The 15,604-nt window shown below is 44.2% G+C and overlaps 1 protein-coding gene across 1 annotated transcript in view; it reads right to left on the bottom strand.

Annotated features, from left to right (window-relative positions):
* CRTAC1 (cartilage acidic protein 1) overlaps positions 1-14,037 on the bottom strand; it is a 116,084-nt gene extending 102,047 nt beyond the window's left edge. The window contains exons 1-2 of the mRNA XM_023754827.1: positions 13,821-14,037; positions 12,213-12,412 (exon numbers count right to left, since the gene is read on the bottom strand). Coding sequence (XP_023610595.1) covers positions 12,213-12,412; positions 13,821-13,937 — 317 coding nt within the window. The 5' untranslated portion in view covers positions 13,938-14,037. The remainder of the gene's footprint in view (positions 1-12,212; positions 12,413-13,820) is intronic.
* Positions 14,038-15,604: the final 1,567 nt, after the last annotated feature.

Genomic DNA, 15,604 nt, shown 5'->3' with positions numbered 1-15,604 from the left:
ATCCCTCTTACTGCTACCTGGTTGGTTTATTATAATATAGAAAAGGCTTATAAATGCTACTACAGAGTTCTTTTTTTTTTTTTTTGCCCACCCTCTGCCTCAGGCTACTAATTTCTTCAGAAATGTGGTCTTTTTATCCCTCTTTTAATATGTTTAATTATTTAAGAAGGCATGAACTATGGTACTTACATTTTATATATCACCTCTTGATTATTCAGGGGCTGATTAATTCATAGGTTGCCCCAGTCATGTCCTTCTTTTTTTCTATCTCATTTGTTTTATTATTCCATTTCTTATTAGCGTCTTTTGGCAAGAATGGACAGTGGGAATGAGAAGTGATCCTGGTTACAAATTCTGAATTCTGAAAAAAGATTTGGTTAGAGGAAGTTGAATTCTTTCCCAAAGTATGAATTTCTTTAATTCATCAGGCATATTGATTCTCTCTGAGCACCGTGAAGGCAGGATTTGCTGTTGTTCACTACTGACCTCCAGGGCTCAGCAAGGCGCCTGGCAAATGGTAGCTTAATAAAAAATTGTGGAATGAATGAATAAGAGCTGACTAACATAATAGGGGTAAATAAACTTCCTCTGAGGTGGGACATTGATTTATAGGAAACCAAGTAAAATACAAGACAACTTATTTTAGAATTGCATGTCCGCAGACAATACAATATAAAAATGTTTAAGTGACTGTGCTAAAAATTAACAACAGATGATATATAGTTCTAATTAAAAAACAAAAAATGTTCCACAGTGCCATACTATTTCATTGATGAACAAGGGGACAGAGAGAGAGACACTGGGTTTTCTAAGATGAGGGTTGGTCCAGGTAAATTGTTACTGTTATGTTAGGCATTACATAAATATAATCACCTTCAACACACTAACAAATGAGCATTTAGTATATGCCACGTGCTGTGATAAACAATTTACATGCCTTATCTCATTTGTCTTCACCACAACCTAGGAAGTATTATTCTTTAATCAACATAAGAAAGTAACTAGTGTCCCTGAAAATTTCTTTAATGCTCTAGATTAAAATAAAATGTTAGATGCTTTTTAAAAATTATTGATTTTTAAAGAGAGAGAAACATCGATGTGAGAGAGAAACATCAATCTGTTGCCTCCCATACACACCCAGACTGGTATTGAACCCACAACCTAGGTATGTGTCCTGACCAGGAATCAAACCTGCAACCTTTTGGTGCACGGACAACACACCAACCAACTGAGCAACCTGGCCAGGGCTAGCTCTCTAGATTTTTGAACCATGCATAAACTTGTCTTTTTTTTTTTTTACTTCCAAATTTTTAAATTAAATATTTATTTTCCCATAAAATGTTAGATATGTTTGAAAGATTGACTTAGATTTTAAATAATTTTTAAAAATTTGATTTTAGAGAGGAAGGGGAAGAGAGACAGAGAGATAAACATCGATCAGTTGCCTCCTCCCCAACACACCCTGACTGACTGGGGATTGAACCCGCAACCTGGGTATGTGCCCTGACTGGGAATCAAAACCATGACCTTTCCATGTATGGGATGATGTTCCAAACAACAGAGTACACCAGGCAGCGCTGACGTAGATTTTAGAAATGTCCTTGGAAACTGGAGATATCTGTTATGTCACTAGCTCTTGCCTTTTGACATTAACAAACTGTCTGGAAAGGAAACGTTTATAATGATAGTTGCCATACTTTTCAAAGTCTTCCTAATTTGTGGAAGCAAAATGGTTTGCATGTTGGTATTCAAGGTGGGAAGGCCAGGGCTCAGCCTCTGTGCCTAGGCCCCTAGTCCATAGATCTGGTGCTGTCCAGGAATCAGGTGCTGAAATGTCTTTAACCAAGGCCCTCCCAGGCCAGCCAGATGGAGTAGTGGCCCATGGGGAATTGGGGGAGTGCAGCCACTCTATAGGCTGGGGTGGCTGCAGCTTCCCAGACTCGGGAAGCAACTTGCAAAGATGCTGGAGTGACTAGAATTATGGTCTATCTTATTTGGAGGGGGTTGGAGGAAATGGCTAGATTTCTTCCCCCGCCTCTTCTTCCATACTTTGCTTTAGCTTGGAGGGAAGGATATGAACAATAGAAGGCTGATGGGAAAGTATAATTTTTAAAAGGCTGGGAAGTGGTGCATCGTGGAGCATTTCACTGCCTCTCTGAGGTGTTAAAGAGGAACCAGGACGAACCAGGACTGGGGGCTCAATGACGGCAGTTCCTTGGGACTACTCAGTCAGCAAGCAATGATTGTGGTTTCATGAAAGGGAAATGAACACAGAGATAAGTAAGAGAAGATCAGACCTGTAACCTCATAGAGAAATTCCATACAAGGCGAAAAAAGCCTATTGCCACAATCTCCGATGAAATGCAGTGTTTATAAGAAACTGGAATATTCACTGGGTAATGAACCTGATAAGTGTGCTGACCGTGAAGTGAGCATCTCCTCTATAGCTCCTATGACATTCTGCTCTGTTATTTCCACATGTGCCTTATCGCTCTCCTGACTAAGATGGCTTGAAGGAAGGGAATGTATTCTTGTATCTGCCAAAGCACTGAGCACGTAGCTATGCACATGCAGGTAGGAATGTAGGATTTATTTACTGAATTGATTGGTGCTGCTCTCAAACCTAAGGCTCTTGAAACAATCCCTTCTGAGTATAGCTAGTGCTTAATTTTTTAAATAACCTAAGATCCTCCATCCATCCATAAGACTCTGGCCTATTTAATTTCATTCATTCACTGAATACTGACTATGTGCACAGGTTAGGAGAAAGTTCCTACCTTTAGGAGTCTGCAAGCTAATGTGAGAGGGGAAATTTTTGAAATAATTCTTGGTCAATGTGTGTATGTAGAAAGTTTACTGTTTAATTAAATAACATTATAATATCTCTTTGGTTTGAGGTCCCCTCTCCCTTATAGTATCTAGCTAGCAAAACTCCTCCAGAAACACAGGTTAACACTAATTACAGATCATCAACTGCTCTTACATATTCTTAAGAATCTGTGACTAGATTCTGTGACTAGACAGCCACAGAATCCCCTTTGGGGCTAGGTATAGTTACGCTCTGGTCTGCAACACACACCAGATAGGGTGGTTGCTCTGGCCTACAAAGGGGCTGCCTTTGCCTAAATTTACAAGTCACTACTTTGGGCATTCGATGAGAAAAGTAGCTCTAGAAAAAAGAGGGGTTGGGAGGATTTTTAGAGCATGCAAAGTGCTCCCAGAACTAGAGAAGAGTTGCAGGAGACCTATAGGTCTGGGGATGTCAGGGACAGGAACCATGGCTTTGATGCCTCCAGGATCCTCTCCTCTACTTATTTATGGATGCCATTTCTATTCTCTCAGGTTCCTCTTGGGTAAAAGACATGGATATACCCAGGGTGGTTTTGTGATATATCCTTACAAATAACGATTTAAGAACAAAGATAGAGGCAAAAAGTTGGATTTAGAAAACAAGAATCTTCCCTTAACCCCCCCCCCAAAAGCCCCTCAACCAATCAATTTCTTAAAAAGCAAGAATGCACTACCACAGTAGGATATTTCAAAACAAGTCTCTTCGTTATTTATAGGAAGAAAAATATTAACAAAGATTATGGCCTGAACAACACAACTAACAAAGTTAGCAGGCATATTATACAGAATAACAGTTACCTTTCACCATCTCTAGGACCCTCAGCAGGTCTCTGGGCCTCAATTTCCCCAACTGCAAAATGGGGACAACACTATCTACAATGTTTTCATCAAATCTGAGGTGTCATCAGTGATAAGAATCACCATTATTTTTCATACCTCTAAGGAAAAAAACACAATTAAATGCAAGCTGCCAAGTGTAGGTCACATCTCAATTTTAGTGATGTTAAAATGTGAAAAAAACGTATAATTTAGATTTAACTAAATACTACATACCGTATGGGCTGTTGTGATAGTTTAAAATGAGATGATGTAAATAAAATACAAGACATATGTTCTTTTGCCCTCTGTCCCTTTATAACTTTAGTCTGCAAACAGGTACACGAGGGAATGCATGGTAAAAATCTGAAGTGGGGAATGTTTGTTTTAGCTTCTTCATATCATGGCATGTTTTCCTAGATACCTGCACCACCAAAGTAACTTCTTCCTCAGAGGGAAAACTGTCATAACTACAGCATCCTTGAAAGAAAGTGACTCACCAGGTCAGGAGGAGACAGGGAAGAAGGGGTATGTGAGGGGAAATGCAAGAAAGGGCGGCTGGGTCAGACTGGCCACCCAAAGCAGAAGTGATCCGCCCAGCTGGTGTGGCTCAGTGGTTGAGCGTCGACCTGTGAACCAGGAGGTCACGGTTCGATTCCTGGTCAGGGCACATGCCAGGGTTGCAGGCTCGATCCCCAGTTGGGGGCGTGCAGGAGGCAGCCCATCAATGATTCCCTCTCATCATTGATGTTTCTCTCTCTCTCTCTCCCTCGCCCTTCATCTCTGAAATCAATAATATTGAAGTGATCCTGGGAATGGAAATGGCATGTGCTCCAAAGAGAACTATGAGGTGTGCTTGTGGCGGGGCAGGGGATGGGGGGAAGGAAGGGGGAAGAAGGCCTGTGGGCTATAAGACTACAAGGTGGGGGAGGTCGGCCCATTCCCCAGCCTGCTGTGTGCCTGTGCCTTTGTTGGGAGCCTGAAGAGGGACTCAGGGGACAAGGAAGGTCTCCCAGCCAGCCCACGACGTCAAAAAAATGAGGAGAAGAGAGACTTAAAGGAAAGTTACTGGAGACAGGGCATACTTCCACTTTCTGAATGGATGACAAAATCAGACTACCAAAAGCAGCTTTGCATTTTCAGCAGAGGTAATTTTAGTCTTAATTGTATTACTATTTTGGAATGGCTTTTTATAAATACTCTTCACTACTTTATGAAAATCCTTTTTTTAAAAATGTTATTTAAAAAATAATAATTTAAAACAAACACAAAATCCAAATAAGCCTACAGGTCTCCCTGACCTGGAGAGAGGCCACCTGTCCTTCCGAGGCCGTCCTCGTGGCTCTCATCGATGTGGCTGTGTTTTCCCACCAGGGGCAGCGAGAGCTTTAAAAGCTCCGAATCACTCTCCCACCTCCAACCATCCACCGCTTCGCGTGTCACACAGTGAGCGGCAGGGTGAATTGATACCGGTGGTCAGCAAGGAATAAAGGGTGATTTTAGGGATTCTTCCCCAAACTTCACATGTTCCTAAGACAGGGGATTGCCATTGGTTAAAAATAATACTTTCGTTGGTGGTTTATTAGTCTTAAATATATTCTTTTAAATAATATGCTGTGGGTGGTTTATTTATGTTACCGCTGCGAAGTTATTAAAATAATATTATTAAATTCTCTGAGGTAATGGCCATCACCTCCCTGAAAAATGACACCAAGCACCCAACCTTTCCCGACTATATTAGTTTCTTATTGCTGCTGTAACAAATGACCCTGGGCTTAGAGGCATAAAAGGATACAAATGGATTATTTTACAGTTCTGCATATTAGAAGGCCAACCGTGGCTTCACTGTGCTGAGATCCAGGTTGTGTTCTAGAGGCTCTAGGCCGTAGGAGTAAATCTGTTTCTTTACCTTTCTTAGGTTTTAGAGGTCACCCACATCCCCTGGCTCGTGGCCCCTTCCTCCACCTTTACAGCCAGGAATGGTGGGTTGAGTCTTCCTCACATTGCATCACTGTGACCCCCTTTTCCGCTTCCCCTTTTCCGATTTAAGGATCTTGTGATTACATTGGTCCCACTGGGCTAATCCAGGATCATCTCCCCATCTCCATCTCAAGGTCCTAAACTTAATTATGTCTGCGAAGTCTCTCTTGCCATGTAAGGTAACATATTCATTGGTTCTGGGATCAGGACATGGCATCTTTGGAAGACCAATATTCTGACTACCACCCCTTGCTCTGAGCATGCGTGTGTGGCTAGGTAATCACATAGAGGCCTCAGGCCTTTGAGCTGTCTGTGACTTAGGGTGGGGGTGGAATTTTTGTCCATTGCTTATGGTTGCCCAGGGCTGGAGAAAGGGTGGAAAACCAGCCATGCATTGTTTAGTAACCTTTTTAGAAGTTTTAAGAATGGGTTAAAAAGCCCTGGCTCCTGCTCCAGCTCATGTCTTATTAGTATTCAAAATCAGGGGCAGTCCCTGCCTAACCAAGCAGAAGAACTGGCACCCCCCCCCCCGCTTCATTCTTCCATGATACCGACAACAATGAATTCCAGGGTTAAAGAAATATATTTTTGAAATATATTTTTGCAGAGGAGGCTTTAGAGGAAGTTCTTTTAGCAGTTTAAATTAGAAAGTATTGAAGCTCCTCAATCCAGTTAACAGAAGCAGCCCCTTTTGCAGATGTAGAATGGGGTCCTCGTCCCTACCTGCTTCTTGAACTATTGGATCTAAATTGATGAAGTTCAGACCCTGGAGCATATGTGGCTGTACACACAGTAGGTGCTTGAGCAGCAGTTGAATTCAATAATCCCAAAGCTCACCTTTTATTTCTAGGTTATGAATAAATAGAAAAAGATTAAGATTGGAAAAAAATTGGCCATATGTACTAAGATTTGAAACATACATGTCATTCCCGGCCTTTCCACTTATTGGTATTGATCCCAGAGAAATAGTTGCAGATGTGTGTAGGATGGACATACAGCCATGTTTGTAATGGTCACAGATTAGAGACAGTTTAAATGTTACTTGAGGAGGAGTAAAACGAATGTGATACACTCACACAGAGCAACTTAAAAAAATAAGCCACAGCCCTAACTGGTTTGGCTCAGTGGATAGAGCGTCGGCCTGTGGACTCAAGGGTCCCAGGTTCGATTCCAGTCAAGGGCATGTACCTTGGTTGCGGGCACGTGCCCAGTGGGGAGTGTGCAGGAGGCAGCTGATCAATGTTTCTGATTAGAGAAAGTTTAAATGTTACTTGAGGAGGAGTAAAACGAATGTGGTACACTCACACAGAGCAACTTAAAAAAATAAGCCACAGCTATATGTTTGAATCATGAACATATTACACAGTGAGAAAAGCAAGTTTGGAACAATATGCATCAGTTTGATTCCTCCAAAAATTATTATATATTTTATAAATATATATGTTACATAGAAATTTCTAGAAGTATAAACACCAAACTGAAAACAGTTGTTATTCTGGAAGAGGACAGAGATAGGCTTAGAGTAGGGGTCAGGGTTAGTAAAGATAGATTTTTACTTTTATCTATACCGTGTGTATTTTTTTGCAATAAAATGTATTTAAGTGCTATCAAATATAAAATATATTTTAAATTAAAAAAGAAAGATAAATTAAATGAAATAATATAACATCTTAAGCTGTAGAAACCGGTGATCAAATCTATGAAAATGTTATATTTCACAAAGCAGCAGTTAGAACTGGAAGTTCAAAACTATTTCTCCCATTTCGTTAGAAGTGTGTGTATATATGTGTATATATACATCTATACTACATATATCTAAATATATTTATATGGATGGTACATCTATCTACTACATACATACTATATACGTTATATCTATATATGTTTCATTTACCTATATATACTTATAATAAAATGTGCAAATGCTGCTTTGGTTAAATCACAGGCAAGTATCTTATTCTTTATCATTGTTTTTATTATGTATCATGGAAAAATATCTCCTATGTAATTATGATTAATCTGGTAATTGAGTACAATTTTCCTTTTAAATAATTCAATTAACTTCAGCAAATTAAAAAAGTTTTCTGACATAGTTGCAAAATTAAGAAAAAAATGAAACCCAGCTTTCCGATACGTAGCATCCCTTTAAATGAAATCCTTCCAAGTGTGAAGAATGCATTAAGATTATATCAAATGAATGCTCTTTGGGGGAAAAAAAAGATCTAAATTGTGATTTAAAGTTTACAACCACTACAATCTTTCCATTTGAGCAAAACTCCTGTTGGGAACTGACAGGGTAGGGAGGGTTCGGGGGGTTACCTCAGACTGACCTCTGGGGATATCCCAGGAAACAAAAGCTACTCTAAAGGAATTGTGCAAGGTTGACACCAACAGGAATTCCTCTCCAGACAACATGAAACTGAAGGTTGGGCGTTTAGTTCCACTGAGAAAAGGGGAACCAGTCCTGAAGATCCTCAATGATCTGTGCATGCGCACATTTCTCTGGGGGTGACCAAACCCTCCCCTGACTCTGCAGGGTGGAGACTGTAAACAGATTGCAATCACGCACCTGCCGGTCAATGGATAAGCTCTCCACATGCGGTGACACTCGCCCAGCTGAGGTGCGGGGAGCAGAGCTGACCCATTCCCTCCCCCCCTCCCCACAGAACAAAGGGCGGTCATTTTCTGCTCCTCCCAGAGCCAGATGTATGCACACACCGTCCATCACAATTAACTTAAGAATCAGAAACACAATACAACTCACCCACAGCATGCTCAGAATCAATGCCGTCAATACCCAGAACGAGGCTACCGAAAAAGCAAAACAAAACAAACCTATTCAAAGAGTAAATACTCCAAGCAACAGGGCTTGAATCAGACACACTACAAGGTCAACAAATCCAAGACAAGTTCAAGTGTGGGCACCTTGTAAGCGGAAGAGCTGGACATTATCCCAGGAGGAAAACGTAAATGCCTTCTGGGGCCAGCGAATGGGAAGGTCTGTAAGATAATAGAGAGTGGCCTCTATTGAGCTGGACTGCAGGTGCCCCAGGTAAAAGCATTCACATTCAATTTTTTAAAATTTCAATCCCTGCTACGTGATTCTTAAACAGAGAGTCTATAATCAAACAGAGAAGAAACAGAGTTAAATATGGGTGTAGAGTAGACGAAATGGAATAAAAATCAGTCAGAAATGTTGCCAAGGAGTGCATAGGGAATGAGAGGCAGGGCAGTGATCCTCGCTGCCATTATTTGAAAGGATGGTGGCCTCTGGTTTATATCTTCAAAGGCAACAGCAAAACTAAAGTTAAAAGAAATGGCTTACGAAGCTCTACTATGAGGGATCAGATTAGTCGAATAGAGTCTTGACATAAGTAATTGAGCTGGATGACAGAGAGATTGCACACATTCTTATGGAAAGCTCTAAATACCTGCAGGGAGCCTCCAAAAACTATAGGTGTGGCCTAACTGGAAGGCAAGGCAGGGGTGAACCGAATGACCTCCCAAGGTCCTGATTTAAATACGTCTATATAGTCAACCCGTGGTTATCCGGCCCAAAGAGGAAGACAGTGACAAATCATCCTAAGCTGGAGATAATAAAAAGTTATATTTGCCGTTGGAATGTATTTTGGTACTTAAATTAGAACGTGACTTTCCGATGCCCTGAGAACTCACAATGCTTCATAATAGTCACAAAGAAGGCCTGACCTGGAGCTGGGAGGCTGCCCAATTTTGCCATCTTGTCCTCCATGTAACTCTTCCTCTTTGCTGGGGTGAGCAGTATCATCTTTCAGAAGAACACCCTGCAACCCAGGCTTTCTCAGACAGGGGCTGCCCGCATCACCCTGGCCCTGGGAGAAGAGACAGGGTCTTTCCCTGATCTCAGGATGATCCAGGATCAAAACCCAAGATGGTCTGTTTCTGGTTCCAGAGAATGGGTCCAAAGGGCTACTGAACCATGGTAGGCAGCAAGCTGGACATAGATATCTACTCTAGGCTGGTTACAAATGATGGCCTAACTTCTCTACCTTAGAGGACACAAAAGCCAATTTCTGGAGAGAAAGAGCAAAAGACTTAGTTGAAAAGGAAGGTGAAACGAATGCCTGGCGTTTGGAAAGAAAGAAGCTGCAGACATGGGAGGTGCTGTGACGGTCCGGTGCTCATCTAAGGATGGCGGGATGGAGACCTGCGCTCAAAGCCCCCTGTCCAAGGAGAAAGGAGAGCATGCTCACAGTAGTAACTTGTGGGCCCAGGAGGAGGGGGCAGATGGTTACCCACTGTTCTCTGTCCTCTGTCAGGCCCTAGGCTCTACAAGGGGAGGCTGGTGTTACCTAGCAGGAAGCAGGGCCAACCAGAACATCTCGAATGCATTGAAGTCCTTTAACCAGAGACTGGCAGAGTGGTACATGGCTGCAGGAGGCAGGACTGGGTCAGGAGCACTTCTCTCTGATTCAGAGTGAATGGACAGTCACAAGAACACAGACAAGCTGCTTGGCCTCAACCCTCCTCAGGTCACCTCAGGCCATAGGGTCATTATAACCTTTTCCATTTTTCCTTTTTCTACCACACTCTGCTCTTTAGATTTCCTTCTGAACGCCCAGACCTGTGCTGATTTAAATGTGGCTGAATAATGAAAATGAAATAAAATTCACAATGCAGCTCCTCAGTCACAGCAGCCACATTTCAGGTGCTCAACCATCACAGGTGTCCAGTGGATACCATATTGGACAGTACCAACACAGAACAGCTACATCATCACACAAAGTTCTACTGGACGGTTTGCTAATCCAGACTTTTAGGTCTAGAATGTAGTCCCTTCCACTCTTCACAGGGTGGAAAAAGGAACAGAAAGAAGAAATACACTTTATAAAGTATCTTTTTTATACAGCATCACTACTGATCTTCACCACTGTCCTGTGTGTAGGCGGGGGATTTCAACGTGTTCCAAAGGGCCCATCTGTGGGCTATCAGGCGATAAGGTAGGGAAGGTCAGCCTATTCTCCAGCCATACCCTGTGGGAACTACATAGCTAAGTACTTTGCACAAGGCTCACAGCTACTGGATGATATGGTTAGAATTAAAACCAGGTCTTCCATTTCTAAGGTCAATGCTTTCTACTGGTACATGCAACTGCTACAGTGATGTTACCTGACAGTTACTTTGGTCAGTGCTGCCATAAAAGCTGAGGCCTCCCAGAAGAAGGCTGACAGCTCCCTGTAGTGTTTTTTAATTGATTAAACTAGTGGCCCGGTGCACAAAATTCATGCAGATTAAAAGGGAATTCGAGGAAATATTTTAATATTGCTATTTGCCCTTTCTGTATAATAGAAGTGTCCGGCCAGCCCCACCCCCATTGGGCGACACCAAGACCTGGCTGGCCCCACCCCCATCAAGCCCTGCTGGGCAGGGGACGCAGCTTCAGGTCCCCCGGCCCTGGTGCCGGAGCGGGAGGCATGCGGCCTCAGGTCCCGGCCCCAGCCCAGCACCCTGCAGCCTCAGGTCCCTGCTGATGGGTCAATATGGCGTCACAGCATGACGACCATTTGCATATTAGTCTTTTAATATTAAGATGATTTTTGAAGTGATAACTAAACTTTGTACAATGTATTTTAGCAGCTGTTGGGTTGGGGAGCCTTGGGGTTCAAATCCTGACTCGTCTACTTACCATTTACTTGACAGAAGGCATGCCACTCACCATCTTTGAACCCAAATCTCCTCTTCTCTAAATGGGGATGATAGTAACTTACTTTATAGTGTTGTCAGGAAGATTAAATAAGGCAATGCGTGTGAAAGGCTCAGCACAGAGCCTGGTACCTATTAGTGCTCAGTACATAATAATTATTAATGTAATTGGCAGAATTTATAATGCACTGTCCCATGCAATAAATGGCCTACTACGGAGGCTTCTGGGCAAGAAGGCATTACAGTCCCCAGATGGTCTGAATCTCAGCAAATAAGGGAGTGATCAAAACCATGCCACTAGAAAGTTGTAGATCTAGGGCATGAACTCAAGTTATTTGGATTCCAAATCCTATGCTCTTCTGGCTACACAATGTTGCTTCTCAGGAGAGAAGGGAGCAGTGGGACCAGGGCATGTTTTAGAGGAAGTTTAGCTATCCCTCCTAATTCCATCTTCCTCCCTTCTTTGAAATGGACAATTAATGTTTCCTTAGTGTTATGTGAAATGCTGTGCAAAGGCAGACTGAGCATCCCCATCTCTTAATTGTCACCATGAAGCCCCTCCTACAGAGATTCTAGAATTCCACTGATAAGGAAGTAACTACACCTGCATAACTAAGGATATGAAGAGAGTACCTTGAAGCAAAGCATTCAAATTTTCTCCCTGGAAAGCACGTGGAATGAACACCTTTCTTGGATCTACCCTCCCGCCCACTGCTATAACAAAAGGCAAAGAAGTAGCACACCAGCATCCACTGAGTCCAGCTAGGACTTATGAGTGAGAATGTGTGTTGTTGCAAGCCGTTGGATTTGGGAGTTGTCACTCAGCCTTATCACAGTAAAAGCTGACTGATGTATCTATCAGACTCAAGGGGGGAGGCACTCACCCTGCCACGACAATCTCGAAGTCCCCGTCACCGTCCACATCAGTAACTGCCACTCCATAGTTGAGCTGGGTGGGGTTGCTGTCATAGTCAGGGGGCAGAACCGAATTGGTGACTGCCGTGAACATCGGTTCAGCTCGCTGGGACCCCTCGGTGGGGGGCAGAAACCACAGCAGCAGCAGGAACGGAAACATCCTGAACATCTGAAACCAAAAGTTACACATGTTACTGAAACAGAGCCAAAGCAGCCCAGGAAAATCTAACCCCTGGTAGACCCAGAAGTGCCTCTCTCCCCTGTTCACGGAGGGCCTGGCGATGCCTAGACTGCCACTTCTCCACAAGACTGCTCTGACCTCCCTCCTTAAAAGGGCATCCTGCCCCCATCACGCCTGGTCACCCTTACCCTGCCCTGCCTTTTCTTTTCCTATAGCACCTATCACTATATGACACACTGGGTAACACATTTATTCATCGTGTCTATTATTTGTGGTCTGTCTCCCTCTGCTAGCGTGTAAGTGCCACTAGGGCAAGGATCTTCGTCTGTTTTGTTCACTCATGTACCCTAAGCCAAGGACAGCATCTGATACATACTAGGCCCTTAATAGGTATTTGTTGAGTGGGTGAATGAAGGGAGGGAATGTAGAGTATAAATACACTGGCACCTCCCATACTCTGCAAGGAAGATTGGAAGAATGAAGAAAATAACAGCTTCTAAGTGGTCCAGGGGTGGGGTGAGACTCCTACGAGTGTCCAGGTCTAGAACAACAGTGAGGCGTGAAGGATTATCTTCTGTGGCCCATACCCCAGAGGTAGTCTGGAGGGAACCTGACTTAGCAGGTTTCCCTGGCCACGGACCCTCCCTAGACAGCTGGCCATGGCCTCCAGACCAGCAAGGAGGCAGTTAGGGAATGCATCCCAGCAGGACCTGGCGGGCAGCACATCATTCACTTGGAGAAATTAAAGCGTTGCGTGCGTGCTTTATTATAAATTAATTATGTATAATTCATTGTATAATTCATTATTATATCGCTAACATAACTCAGGGTGTTGCCGAGCAGCCTGGGGCCATGGGAGCCTGTGGCACACGCCCAGGAGACAGATGAGAATGGCCAAGGAGTTGGAAGGACTCCACCCCCTCCTCGCTGGCAAGGGAGACACTCAGAACGCTACAGATGGCACCACCCTGAGACTCTGCCCGCAGGCTTCGAATCAGAATCACAGAGTGTTGTTGAGAAGGCTCTGCTGGCACGAGGCCCGCACAGGCAGAGCAGGTCCACTCCCGCAGGCAAGGTGGTGCCTCCCTGCCTTCTGAAGGCAGCAAACCCCTTCCTGATGGAACTTTTCCTGCTGCCTTGTCAGTGCGTCTGGCAGCCGAGAGCAAGGCTGAGTGTGGCTGATGTCTTAATGAAGAGAAGATCTGAAGACTGACTCCCCATTATGGAGACGGACGCGCCTGCCAGCAAATAAGCTTGCTCCAGTTCGGGACTCAGAGATCAACATGAAGGGCCCACGCACTTCAGAGCTAACAAGACTCGGAAGCCTCCTTACCACCTCGTGGGAGAGGCTGGAGAGAGACAGGGGCAGGGTTCCAGCAGCAGGGCAGAAGCTAACCTCGGCGAGCCTTCGTGAGAAGGAGGCTCCTGGAGTGTCCTCATACGGCACATGTTGCTGTTGCACGATCAGAGTGAGGTCAGTCCAAATTACAGAAACGTCTGAACAAGACAGCATCTTCTACCGGGCTGGCTAATTACCAGAGGCAAACGCGTCGCGGGGAGAGTTTGCAACTCGGCAGGAAGTTTGGTTGGATAAAGGAAACTCATAATTGGATTAATGAGCAGCTGGAGGGGTCGGAAATGAGAAGCGAAAGAGTCTTTACTAACCCGTGCAGACATGCTGCACTGTAGTGAGGATCTGAAGGTCACTCGGCTTTTCAAGGTATGACCTCTATTGTAGGGATGGCAAAAGCGTTTCAACTCGAGATCCAAATCCAATTGATTGGCAGTGGCTTGAAAGAGAACTGTGATCAGCTTACAGTGTTGCAATGGGCATGGAAGAGAAGAGTGGCCTCAGGTAGGCCTTCCGGAAGCTAGTTCGTTCCTTCCGGGCACCGTACCTGCAATTTGGGTCACTGCCCCCCGGGAGGCAGGCCCTGTTAAGGGTGACACCAGTAACGGTTAGAAATTTTTTGTTGAAGGACACGAGGGGCGAGAACTATGATCCAGCCTCTTGATTTTTACCTTTTCTGTGAAAAGTAGATCTCTTAATTAAAGGAGCCGTCTGAAAGAAGTAACTACTCCTATCCATTTCTAGAAAAACAACCTAAAGCAAGATAAAAAAAGAAATCCTACACCCATGGGCTGACCCCTATTTTGCTTGGTGACCTTGAGAGCAAGCCACAGTCTCATCGGGTCCCAGCTTTCTTCTCCAAAATGAAAGTTTGGGACTAGATCTCTAAAGTTCCTTTTCAGCTCTACAATTCTGTAATGGATTAAAGGATCGAAAAAGAAAAGCCAACCCCCATCGGTTTTTCTCCCCAGTTGCTTCTGTAAACTTCAGACCAGTCTGTGGGTTTGCCCTTTCTGAGCATATTAGATATATTTTGAATTCAATGGCTTTTCAGTAGTTCCCTCCTGGGGGCCAAGGCCAGAGAGGCACCAACCACCATTGCTGTGGAACCTGAAATCACCTGTCCTGGGCAGAGCATGCATGGCCTCCCCCCGAGGGGGTGGGCGAGGGTCGGCAGGGAGGGCATACACTTTGCATTTCTACCCTCTGCCCTGACAGAGGCACCCGGTGCACCCATCAGGGCTGCTCGGTGCTGGCTCATTAGAGGGTAAGCCGTGGGCCGGCACTGATGGTGGATCAGGAAACAGTGATGGTGAGGAAACTTAGGAAAAGGTCTGTAAATATCTACCCTCTGCTTTCAGGGCTCAGATGAAGGAACTCATTGAAACGCAACTCAATGTCCTGGCTGCTCAGAACGGTCCCCACACCCGCATCAGGGAGTTTGTTCAAATGCTGAGTCTTGGGCCTCACCCCAGACCTACTAAGTCAGAATATGCGTTTTAATATTTTAGGTGATCCAAATGCAATGTGTCATACAGTTATTTAAAAACTGTTCTTTGCTTAAAGCAATGCTTCTCAAAGTGTAACATGCTTACAAATCACCAGAGGATCTTGGTAAAATGCAAATGTTTTATTTTTACATTTATGAAAGCTGAGGACAGTGAAACCAGGAAGGGCTTAGGATAGAGACGGGAGAGGGCCTCGGTGCTGCTCTGCTTCGGCTCCCTAGAAGCGTTATGGAAAAGAATGAGTGCAGGCGGGACTGCTGGCTCACTGGGAAGTCGGGGAAAAGGGGGTCTTGGAGACAGGTTCAGGCGTCAGCCTGGGAT

The sequence above is a fragment of the Myotis lucifugus genome, unplaced genomic scaffold (genome assembly GCF_000147115.1).
Source record: "Myotis lucifugus unplaced genomic scaffold, Myoluc2.0 scaffold_66, whole genome shotgun sequence".
Lineage (NCBI taxonomy): Eukaryota > Metazoa > Chordata > Mammalia > Chiroptera > Vespertilionidae > Myotis > Myotis lucifugus.
The sequence above is the reverse complement of the archived record's forward strand: the minus strand, read 5'-3'. Positions and strand labels throughout refer to the sequence as shown.